This window comes from Phyllostomus hastatus, unplaced genomic scaffold (assembly GCF_019186645.2).
Source record: "Phyllostomus hastatus isolate PE091 unplaced genomic scaffold, TTU_PhHast_1.1 phas_scaffold_21, whole genome shotgun sequence".
NCBI lineage: Eukaryota > Metazoa > Chordata > Mammalia > Chiroptera > Phyllostomidae > Phyllostomus > Phyllostomus hastatus.
In genome coordinates this window covers 13,283,683-13,296,628 of record NW_025334017.1, presented here as the reverse complement: position 1 = coordinate 13,296,628, position 12,946 = coordinate 13,283,683, and the positions used below count along the sequence as shown (strand labels likewise).

The 12,946-nt window shown below is 42.3% G+C and overlaps 1 protein-coding gene across 4 annotated transcripts in view; it reads right to left on the bottom strand.

The window, feature by feature from the left end:
* The window catches only part of SULF1 (sulfatase 1), a 155,693-nt gene that overhangs the window by 23,089 nt on the left and 119,658 nt on the right, over positions 1-12,946 (bottom strand). For all 4 annotated transcript variants that reach the window (XM_045861204.1, XM_045861206.1, XM_045861207.1 and 1 more), the window contains one exon: positions 1,283-1,499. In XM_045861204.1, coding sequence (XP_045717160.1) covers positions 1,283-1,499 — 217 coding nt within the window. The remainder of the gene's footprint in view (positions 1-1,282; positions 1,500-12,946) is intronic.

Here is a 12,946-nt window from a genome sequence, read left to right as displayed (position 1 = left end):
GAACATCCAGAAAAATGCAAATACACATAGATTGTACTTAAAATTGTGGGTAACATATTAGGGGTTTCGTGATCCCCTAAAGCCCATCTGTGGGATTCAGGATAAAAAAGCCTGTTTTAAGGGCTTCCACTGTTCTAGTGAATGATTTGTTTTTCTAATTTTGGACACAGAATTGAATCTAACACATGTTGGTTATTTCCAAACCAGTTTAGAGAGGACTGGCCACAGAAATGAGTCAGTTTCTCTTATGCCACTAGATGGCAATAGACCCCCATTCTTTACAGGACTAGGTTTTCTTAGCTATATAATAATAACAATCTCTGATACTTTTTATAAAGAAAATACTAGACAGTGATTTATAATACTGAATTCAACTATTTTGACTCTGCCAGTCAAGAAGGATATAAAAAAGTATATTGTCCTAAAACACAAATGCCTTTATAAATAATATTTATGCTTTTCCTATTAGTTAAATGAACAAGCATTAAACCTTGGATTTATTTTCTTCCGTTTTTTCTTTTTTTTAAAGATTTTATTTATTTATTTTTAGAGGGAAGGGAAGGAGAAAGAGAGAAAAACATCAATGTGAAGTTGCTGGGGGTCATGGCCTGCAACCCAGGCATGTATCCCGACTGGGAATCGAACCTGCAACACTTTGGTTCGCAGCCCGAGCTCAATCCACTGAGGTACGCCAGCCAGGGCTCCATTTTTCTTTTTTTAAAGCATCGAGTAAGGCAGACAAATCAGGACATTAGCATTAATATAAAATAAAATCAACCTGAACTATATACCCTTCAGTCCTTGATAGCTCTTTTGTGTGTGGTGTGGGGGTTTTGGGTCTGGCGTTCTTAATGAATATACAGGGTCCAGAAGAAATAACACCTGCTTAAGTGTGGTTAGTAGGGTAGTAATATGAAAGTAATAATTTATAGCTTTAATTTGAACATTTCACCTAAAATGTCAAAGGGGGTGCTTGAGTGTGATATTGTTATGTTACAGAATTACATGCCTATGAGTTTGTAATAAAAGATTTTGTAACAAACAAGGGGCATTATTTGTGTCAGCCCCTGTATTTGTATTCTGTGGTTAAGTAAAAATGCTCACAAAGCAAAAGTTCAACTTATCTTAGCTTTCGTATTATAGACAGAATGATTATTCACGTTTAGCCCTAAAACTATGCATTGCTCATAGCTAAAATGCAGATGGAGCCAGCCTCTCCTCTGCAGTGTTTGCCCCCAAAGGCCCCGGCCTGCCTCTGAGACAGTCGCTGCCTGTGCCTTACTCGGAGTCCCCTCGTTTCTGAGGAACTGCCTTTGACTCTTCCTTTGGCTCCTGCTGGCGCGATAGCCGGACTCTCCACAATTGCACTCTTTGTCCTTGTTGTGGAAGCCTCGAGAGTAGAGGTTCCTCGTGCTCTGCCTGACGGTGAGCAGGTCGCTGGATCCTTTACACTTGTGAATTCGAAGCTTGCCCGATGCGTCCTCAATGCACTGCCACTTCTGCAAAAGCCAACCAGGTGTTTTTTATTAAACACTGCCGCTTTGGTTTTGAGAAACCCTGGCAACCCCCTTAATGAGAGTGCATGCAGAAAGGCAAGCTTTTAAGTGGCCCTGCACTAAGTCGGCTCCCAGTCCTCTTTCACTGGAGGCAAATACAGATGACAACAAAATCATTGGAAATCAGGACTACCTCAATGACACCAGAACCAAAAACTGATATATAAATCCTTAGCATCCAGACTAAACAGAGTCTTGAGTGAAACACGTAAAAGCCCTTCATTCACCAGGCCACAGAGCACGGCTGTCAGGGCCATTTTCCCCAGACCCCTTCTTCTCTGGAAAAACAAACGTGGCTGCTTTGTTCTCTGCCCCTGAATTTCTAATGCGAGTTGGAGAAGAGTGGCCCAGGAGGAAGACAGAGATGACTTTAATCTGAGTCCATCCCAGGGCGAGCCAACTTCCACAGAGCCCAGACACATCCGGTTCTCCTCTGTGCCTTTCCTCATCCTGCTCCGGACCCACACCCCCAGCAGAAAGAGCTGCTCCGAAAGACACAATGCCCACCCTCCCAAGGGGGGCGCAAGGGGAGCCGGAGCTGGGTTTTTAGGTTTGAGTCTTTGATCGAGACCGATGCAGATGTAAAGTGCAGCGCAGGAAATACAGTCAAGAATATCATCACAACTATGCGTGGTGCCGGGTGGGTACTGGAAATATCAGGGGGAGCATCTTGTAAACTATATGATTGTCTAACCACAATGCTGTACACCTGAAACTAATGCAAAATGTTGAGTGTAAACTACAGTGGAAAAACATTTTTTTAAAAAAGCCTGCTTGGCCCTGGCCGGGTAGTACAACTGGCTAGATCATTGTCCCCATTCGTCAAGGCTGTGGGTTCCATTCCTGGTCAGGGCACGTACAAGAATTTACCAATGAATGCATAAATGAGTGGAACAACAAACTGATGTTTCTCTCTCTCTCTCTCCCTCTCTCCCTTTCTCTCTAAACTCAGTTTTTAAAAAGCTACCCCAAAGCTTGCAAAGTAAGACAGGCCACTGCAGACACTGCCAGCTCAACTCTGGACAAATAACAACTCAGCAGCAGGTCTCGGCATTCCTGTTTCCTGAGGATCAGTCTGGCTGAAATAACAGTGCTTCACCTGGGGGTCATTTCATAGGGTCCTCCATATCTGAAAGACCAAATTACCAGCTTCACTTTTTACTTTCCCCCTTCTCCCTTTCTAAAATGTTAATTGCAGAAGCAGAAAACATACTGACCTTAATTTTAAGTTGACCACAGTTGTTACAAAACGCTATCATGCAGTGTTATCAAAGCCCTTTTTTCCCCCTTCCATATATGAGTATCACCAGTGTATAATTATTTACTGACACTTTTCTTTAAATGGATACATTTCTAACCTGTGGCCAAAGCAATGATAATTATAAAATTATGTGTTTGTTTTGCCAGTTATATATTTTCACATATATATTAAAATCAATACAGAATTCTTAAATAAAAGACGTTCTTTCATGCACCACATAAACGCTTATGTAGCTGCTTATTGTACCTGTGCCATACTTGGGTAACTTTTTGATTTCCAAGTGTCCTGAGGCAGGGTTAAGTTTGGTTAAGGGGCTCAGACGGCTTGGTCAGCAGACAGATGACACTCACTCATGGGCAAAATGGTTATCAACCACTCACCATGGACTAAGGTCAGTGTCACAGTTTGTATTTTCTTACCAGTCACCTATCTTAGCTGCTTTTGAGTTTCTACCATATTGTTCTCACCCCAGATATACAGAACCTGTTCTGTGATTTTGCTTTAGCCTCATACACTCTTGGTGCTATTGAATTTAGTTGATTACTTCAAGCCACATCAGGCTACCTTTTTTTGTGGCTTTGACGGAATGTCTGAGGTATACAATATCTCCATCCTGAGAGGCAGGAGCTCAAGGGACAAGGCAACTACCTATTTACAAAGCCATGTAAAAGCAACACAAACAAGAATAGTCTAAGGATTAACTAAGGTAGAAATGATTTAACTAAAAGCAAACAAACAAAACCCCCAAAATGTGAAGTCAGCTCGACGAGGCACACTAGCTTATGTTAAATCAATGGTGCTCATTCCTGGCTCTACAGTAGGATTTTCAAAAGCTCCCTTGGTGGTTTTAATGTGTAGTTGGGGTTAGGAACCACTGCTTTAGATCTGCAAAGTCTGGTTACTGGACCTCTTTGCAGCTGGTTCCCAAGAGGATGGCTCAGACGATGAGTCTTTGAGAGGGCGGTAGTATTCTTGAGTGTGGGTGTGATAGGAATCTTGGGTGTGAGAAGATGTCTCCAGTTGCACAGGTGAAACACTACTAGCTCATCTACACTGGCAAAATGAAGAGTAACCTGTCCTTCTCACTCTCTCTCTACAGTGAGTTGACCAGTGACAGAACTGAGTCTCCGTGCACTCTCAGCCAAGAACTGCACGTGCCTTTCCATGGTTCTGCCATCCCAGACGGAGACCAGTGCTGTCCAGGCCTGGGTCTGCAGCCCTCCCAGATGTGCCCAATTAGCTTGAGGAGATGCCATGAAACGTCCTCAGAGACTCAACTGCAACTGCATTCAGAAATAATCACACGCCACATAGAATTTTTGCTGGTGAAAAGTGTCATCAGAATAAGTGATAACCTTTTATAGCTCCATCAAGTTTGGGAATCAGTGATGCTTGAGTATCTGTCTTAAATCCAAAGGGGTTAAGGCATATCTGTCCATCTGGGTAATCTCTACCTCAAGGGTTCAAAAGCTGGGAGATGACTACTTAACACCCATGATAGCAAAAGAAGCCATCAGTTGGCTCACAATTCAAGTCAAATAGAAGATTACAAGGTGTTCTATTAGGCAGAAAAACATGGCTTATTTTATTTTTGAAAAAAATAGCCTTATGTCTTTTTGTGGTCCCAATTTATATCAACGTTAGCACAAACAGTAATTTTTAAACACACAACTAGGATGAACACCTTCCTTTGTGATAACCACAATGCATTAAAAAAATTCTGCCTTTTTAAAAAATAATCTTGGCCTGGAATTGCTGAGGCTACAAGTAGATGCTTGTAGAACACAAAAGTGTAGGCAGAATCTTTAGTGACTTTGCCTATTTGGAATACAACCTGCATTTTTCCATTAGCCAAATTCCTGTTGACTTCCTATGGGATAGAGATGAAAGGAAAGGCTGTTTCCTTCCTGAAGAGCTGAACTGAACCACACCTGAGGTCTGGCACTGTACTTGGCACTGGCAATGCATATGCAAAATCAAATATACATACGTATATTCATGGACATGTACAAATATGCACACCCACATATACCCCCACACACTACATGTATAAAAATATGTATAAAAATACATACCCCACATTCTTGTATCAAACAAGAGCCAGGACAAAGATGCTAATTACTTTCTATACCATGAACCCTTTGAACATATCCTAGACCTTACGAGATAGAGCAATTAGCTACGGACTTTGAAGATCTTCTTAGTGGCAAGTGTTCCAGGAATGTTAATGAAATATAATTGCCACAGTCATTTTAGTGTTCGATATCATGACAATTTTTATGGCTGAGCAATAAAACCTTGAAATAGCTGCACCTGAAACGGTCATCTTACTTCGTGTGTTATTGAGGGAGGAGAAGAAAGACAATTTTTAAAAGAAGTACTCTGAAACTCATGCCGTGTGCCATCCAAATGATCAAAATAATGAGATGATTCTGCACTGCAGAGAGTTTCAGGAATCAGATGGAGGCAGGAATGCAGGTGAGGCAGCTGCTAATGGGACTGAGAGGCAGCCTCAGAAGCAGCCTTTGTTTAACAAGTGCCCTGGCGGAAATACTGTCGTCACACCCTCTCACTGTTGTCCACACCCTTGATGTTTATCAGTACAGTCAGTTCACGGCCAAATCCACTCACTCCTGTGAGTTCTCTTCTTGCTCTGCGGGACATCACCTGAGACTCCTCCTGCCTCTCGGGCTTGGCCGCTCAGCAGGCATTCACGTGTCTGTAGCCCAACATGTGGGTAAGGCACTAGATTAAACTATTTAAATAATTTCTTAAATTATGATGATTTTATTTTAGTCTTTCCAACTACACTGGAACTTGGGATTAATGGCGAGGACCACGTCTCATACTCCTGAATCATGCCCTGATATTAGCTTTCTTTCAAATTGCTCTGTTTAGTAATTCTGTCTTAGCGTTTTTGATTGATTACATATCCCTGGAGGTCAATAACACCTGAGGAGGAAAAGGTGGCTGGCTGTTTTGGCACAAGGATCCCTGTGTGCAGCTAGTTTGGTGGAACCAAACCTAATGAGAAATATGTCAAATGCCTTTCAGATCCTTCAATTTAACACCATCACTGGCCCCATCATTAGCATCAGCTATAGAATCCTTTACATGATGCCAGGTGCTGATGTGGAGCACATTACACACATTCATTCATTTAGTCTTCACAACCACCTGATGTGCTGCCAAAATTTGTTTATTGCAGCAGTGACTATCCCCTAACCCAATGAGAGGTAGCCATTTTTAGTGGAGATAAGTACTAGGTTAGGGATCTGAAGACTTCAATTTTATCATCATCATTATTATTATTATTGTTATTTGCTAACTTTATGGCCTTGAGCAAATGGCACTATCTCTTTTTCTTCCAGATTCCATATCTAGTAAAAACAATACTTGCTCCTTATAGCCTCAAGGATATGTCACGAGAATGAATTGTTGAGTGTTTCTGAAGTTCTTAGGAAAAGATGCCCTATAAGAATGCAGAGCAGCACCATTAGAATTGACCTTTAAAAGTGGCCGTCCAGTCCTCAGGTAAGTTAATGTTTCTTGGGTGTACACTGTGTGTAGTACAGTGATTATTTAGTGGGGAGCCTGGGACTTTGGTTCACACAGATCTCAGTTTGAACTCCTACTTGTCATCTTTACAGCTGTGTGACTTTGGTCAAATTACTTTCCCATCTGAGTTTGTCTTTTCATATTTAAAATGTATGTAATATCTACTGTATTTTATAGAATAGTTTCCAGGTATAAATAGTCCATGTGAAATATTAGGTGATGACAGAACTCTGGTTATTTTCCTTTCCTGAGTGACCACTAGGTAATCATCATTATAGTTTCTACATTTTGAATTGCATACATTTAAAAAAATTTTTCTAATTAATTTATTTTTAGACAGAAGGGAAGGGAAGGGGAGAGAGAGGGAGAGAAACATCAATGGGTGGCTGCCTCTTGTATGCCCACAATTGGGGGCTTGGCCCCAGGCATGTGCCCTGTCTGGGAATCGAACCAGAGACCCTCGGGTTTGCAGTCTGATGTTCAATCCACTGAGCCACACCAGCCAGGGCTGAATTGCAGACATTTCTCAGTTTGCTCACAAATATTCTATATTCTTATTTATACTAACTCATGCCCATTTTCATGAGTAAGAAACAAAAAATTTAGCTGTAAGTTTTTCTAAGGTGCACTGCAATGAAAGCTGAATTATACACTCACACACACACAAATGCACACAGATCATTTCTTCATTGTTTTATGTCCCATTAAGTGAATGTGGTCATAATGCAGGTAAAATCACATTCTCCAAAATGTAACAACCATATAGCAATTTTCCAATAACCCGATTACCCTTCAGGCCAGTACCAGCAGCATGAAAAGCAGTTACCTGCATGTGGACATGTGTTTAGAACTTTTATCTCAGTACTAGGGAATGTACGAAGACCATGTAAATGCCCTTGTTCAAACTGATACTTAGCTCAAGCCACTGTTAATTGTTTTTCACAAATATGAAAGAGATTTACTCGTGCCAGCGAGATTTTTCTCCTGTTTCCTTTAAGATGCAGTAAGAGGGATAGGGGGAGAAAAGGGGGAAAGGAAAGAGAAGAAAAGAAAAGAGAGAATATGTCCCTCTATTATTTTATTCTGCATAATTGTCTGTAAAAATCAGTATTGGAATGCTAGAAGTATGGTTCTTGCAGTTCAGGGAAAAGTAAAATTGGTGAATTGACCTTGGCCATATACTTGACAGCCCTCATTGGTGAGTGCTTGCTATATGCCAGGTACTTAATATATTCAATAGATCTACCCTTTGCAGCAGCCCTCTGCGACAGGTACTATTATTATGCCCATCTTACAGATAAAAAAACTGAGGCGGAGTTAGGTTAACTCCCTTGCCCAGGTCATATACCAAGAGAGCAGTGGACCCGAGATGCAATCCTAAGGCACCCTGACCAGGACACCAGTAAAAAAGGAGAAAAGTTTGTGACAGAGGGTGAGGGGTCAGGTGGGTATCAGTTGAGGGGCAGCATTTGGGAAGGCAGAGGAGAGCACTTACATGCAGATGAGAAAGTTTTATTGCAGGGGAGGGAGGAGGGAAACCTGACCTGAGGGGGATGTTAGGGAGTCATGGGAGATAAGGCACAGTAGCAGAAACTAAACGGGGTGGGGCCACAGCATGCAGTTTAGTAGTAGTGTCTGTCCTTATGTTTATACTCTTCACTTGTTGAGGACATCATTAGATGTGGTTTGACACTTAACCTTGTGGTTTGTATTTTGAGAAATGCACAGAAGCCAAAACATCGAGGTGGATACACAACTGTTCTGTGCAGGTTGAGGAGGGACGGAGGTGAGGTTTAGGGGCTGGGGTGTGCACACTCGGGCCCTGAGCAGACCAGAGTCCAGCCAGAGGACAGCACCAGGGCTCAGTCCTCCTGACCACACCATCGGGAATCAGGAGAACTCCCCTCCAGACATTGTAATCTGATTGGTCTGGGATGAGGCTGTGCATCAGTAGTTTCAAAAGCTCTCCAGGTGATTCTGATGCACAGCCAGAACTTGGGGTCACACTGTGATTTTAACCAGGGCTCGTGAGTTTCTGGAAATGGGCTCTCAGTTTCTGGCAAACTAACAATTCCAGCCAGATCTTGCTGGTAACTGTCTTTTGTTTCTTTTCCGCACCTGGTCACAAAAGGTCTGAGGGACAATTTTTGGATGAGAACATAAATTCTGGAGCTAAACCAGTTATGCTCAACAGGTTGCATTCTTATTTCCTTTGCTTGATGCTGGGCTGCTTTTAGAGTTTTACTAATCTCTGATTTTACATTGATACAAGTGTAGAAAAGCAAACTACATTGCAGAGATGCTGGAACTCAACAACCCCACACCAGGACATGGCATTTGAGCACAAAAATAAAACACTTTTTCCTCTTAAATGACAGAATATATGTAAAATGTGCTTCAGAACTGAATGGACAAGGAATTTCTTTTTTATGTAACTGCTATTTAATGAGTCAATATTTATACCTAGAAGAAAAAGGAAAGATGACGTTCACCCTATATGAATGATTCTGAATCTTGGCTCCTTATGGGAATCACTCAGGAACTTGAAAAACAAAGCCCAAAACAAAAGCAACCATCGCTGATGCCTGGGTCCCCTCCCCAGAAATTCCGATTTAATTTGTCCGGAGTAGGACTTGAATGGCAGCATTTCCAAAGACACCTTGTGATTCTCACGTGCAGTTATGGGTGAGAACCATTGTCTTTGATTCTGTGAGCGGGTCCTAACCCCATGGCTTCAGCCAGGCAAATGCCATTTATAATTTCAAAGGGAGCATCTACTGTCTTACGTTTTTGCATGTTCTGGGGAAGAAAAGATAGAACATGAAATGAAGAGGTATAGGTTCTGACTTTGGGTTTGTATTTAGCTTAAGTCTTCTGGACCTAAATTTCCTCATTAGGAAAATGGTATCATTCAACTAGAGAATTTCTAAGCCCCGTGCCACCTCTGTTCTTCTTACTTGAGGCCTGAGGTTCTTAATCTTATTGAAAAATACTGATGCCTTGGCCTCCCCTCCAGACATTGTAATCTGATTGGTTTGGGATGAGGCTGTGCATCAGTATTTTCAAAAGCTCTCCAGGTGATTCTGACGCACAGCCAGAACTGAGCATCACTGGTCACGTTCTCTGTGGAACCAAAGTCTCTTCAGACAGAAGTTAAGGTTTGCACATCAGTGTGTGTCTGTGTATGTAGTGTGTCTGCACATAAATGTGCTAGGGGTGTAATTTCAGCTGAGAGGAGTGGGAATTCACGCTCAGCTTCGTATTAATTCGGAAACAGGAGTAACACACACATATATGTCCATGCTGTCTTATTCAGTCCCCGCTGCTTGTTCTGTTCACACAGTGGAGAAGGGATGCCAAGTGTCTGGGAGTCGAGCCCATTTCCATCCCCTGCTGGCTTCCTGGGAATGAAGCTAACAGGTGAGGTGGCCTGGCACAACACCACCGCCCCGCATGCGCACACGGCTCCACAGTTCGCCCAGCTCCGTACACACACGGTATCATTTATCCTCCAAAGATTGATTAAGTTTCCTCATTTTAGAGACAGAAAACCTAAGACACAGGAGAAATTAAGTGTCTGGTCCAAGAACACACCACTAAAAAGTAGTGGATGCCAATCTTCTAACCCAAACTTTGTGATTCCAACCTGTCTTTAAAAAATTTGCTTTACTTCATGCACCCACATCGATCCTACCACCCAGTCCTTGGGAGACCAGGCACTGCGGTGTGGTGTGAGGAGGTCACACGCTATGTCTTCAGGGATTAGGAATGAAGCAAGTGGGGCTCATTGTGCTTAATTTCCCTCTATACCCCTTGGAGGGTCAAACAAAGAAAAGACCGTGTTGCCTTCGAACGAAGGCAGTTGCCCTTGATTAAAGAGAGAGATGCAGGGCACGCCCAGGTGTGAAATCAATGGCAAGAGAAGAGATTCTAGACAAGTTCGATCTAACCTGAGCTGTCACCTCGATCCTGAACAACACAGTCTCATTATTCTGGGCTTTTTAATTCCTTCTTAAAAGGTCAGTGATACTATAACTGAAAAGATAATCTTCAAAGTAGCCAGAGAGAGCAAAAAAGGCTGACGTATAAAGATTCTGTAGAACGCCACTAAGCTATGTCAGGTTCGACCCACAGATTCAATGACCACAAAAAGAGGCTCGACATTTTCTTGAAGTTCTCAGACTCTTAAAGAAATCCCCTTTGGAGACACAGTCGGATTCCTCGTTTCACGACTTCAGGCTCTTCTGAAAGAGGTCACTGCTAACGTCCTCATGTATCCATGTGATAGAACCCAGATTCAAACTGCCTCACACAGGAATAAAGCAGCAGAGGAAAGTTCAGGGAGCCAGTTATTGAAGCATTTCATGGGGGGCAAAACAAGTTTTGAAGAATATGAAGGAGCAAAGTGAAGTTTTCAACATAGCACATGCATGAGAGCTTGGGCCAAAGCACCATAACCAAGTTTATGCTCCATTCACCCTGTAGAACATATATTCCAATTTCAGCACAAGCCCTATGGAGAGGTTTGCAAAACTGAATACTGAAAGGGAGGCAGAGTACCTTATTCTCAAATGGTAATAATGCTTGCCACATAGAGAGCTAAATAGTAACAAGATCACTCATTTGCATGAGACATATTTAACACTGAACATTTCCAGCTACTGAATACAGGTAAGTTAGCCTACGGAGGCTGGCACATGGAAATCATTCTAGAGCTACAAAACAATTCTGAGGTTTTAGTCATAATAATACTTAGAGCTCCCATAAGAAGGATTTGAAGACTTCAAATTAAAATATAATGAATAGGTCTAAGTTTCTCCACTGAACACTTGAAAATTAAGACCTGCTAGAATGCCGTGAAGGCCTGGTGTTATCCCTTCCTTCAACACCTCCCCCGCCCCCTTTTCTGTTTCAGAGGAGTCCATGTGTACAAAAGGCATGAGGACATGCAGAGAGCGGGAGGATCAAGCTGTTTACTATGAATGTCTCTTCACACCATAAGCTGGATACCATATGTAGAAAGAGTACAATGAATGGGGCCATTTTAACAACAACCAGGCTATTCGTGTGTCTGGCCAAGCTTGAACTGGTGTTGGCTAATTGTGTGGATAGCTAGAGGACAGAGAACTTTTTAAAAAACAGACTTACAGAAGATTTGAACTTCCCTTTACCTAGTTAACATAACTTACCTTGGAAGGCAAAGTGGCCTGAGTTTTTGAATCAGACAACTAATTTGGATTCCAGTGTGGCCACGCACCAGCTGCCCATTGGTAAAGTGGTGATGACAAGGCCTACCTCACTCGGCAGATGTGAGGATTAAATTGAGCTAATGCACATAAAATGTCATATGCAGCACCTCACATATAACAAATGCTTGAAAAATGTTAGTTACACTTCTCTTTCCTACAATTTTGGTCTAAGTTGCAATGACTTGGGCAGAAATTCAGTTTCTCTCATCATGACATAGCATTTCTTGGAGCTAACAGAGATCTGAATCAAGAATGCTTATAATAGCCCTGGCTGGTGAGCTCAGTGGATTGAGCATGGGCTGCGAACCAAAGGTCACCAGTTTGATTCCCAGTCAGGGCACATGCCTGGGTTGCATCGCAGGCTAGGTCCCCACTACGGGGTGCATGAGAGGCAACCACACATTGACATTTCTCTCCCCCTCTTTCTCCTCTACCCCCTCTCTAAAAATGAGTAAATAAAAATCTTAAAAAAAGAATGCTTATAATAGTTTGTGTTCCTACATTCTCACTTGCCTTAAAAACAGATCTGTGTTAGTTCATCACCCGGTTTTCCTTTAGCTCTTATGATAATAGTTGGTGTTTTGGGTGGCCCTGAATTCTATACTGACATTTTCATTAATGAAGATTTATTCTCATGAAATATTTGAGGTAGATATTTTGTGAGCAGAGGTAGAAACAGTAAACAAACAGAGTACGGTTTCCCTGGTCATCCCCCAACCTTGGTCATACAAAGTCTGTCCTCCTCACTGAGTTAGATGATGTCTGACTTTACTCCAGGGTAAGAAGACCCCTTCTTGTCTCTAGGGCCTCAGGAACTACCCAAGAACTTGACTAAACAGCCTTTCTACCCTCTCTTGATGACCAGTTAAGAAAAGCTACAGGGTGGGTACCTTCTCCTCAGACAGAAAGAGCCTCTGATCTTTCTAACTCTGCTACCATTTTACGTGTCTGGTGTCCTGAACTGGTGGGGCTGACTGGGTGGATATCTGGAATGCTTTCTGAGAGCACCACCTCCTTTAACTGGAGGAAGCCCAGACAGTGGTGGGGAGGCCCAGCTTGGGCTGGTTGGACACGTCCCGGTCAGCACAGAGGTTATCACCGTGAGCCCCCCATGACTACTACGAAAAGCTTATTTATATGTAAGTGTACATTATATGTGGAAAATCTTTATTTTTAATTTATTTATTTTTAAATCCTTACCTGAGAACATTTTTTTCATTGCTTTTTTGGAGAAAGAGGAGGGGAGAGAGAAGAGAAAGAGAAGCATCGATGTGAGAGAGAAACATAGATGGGTTGCCTCCCGTACATGCCCGGACCTGGGA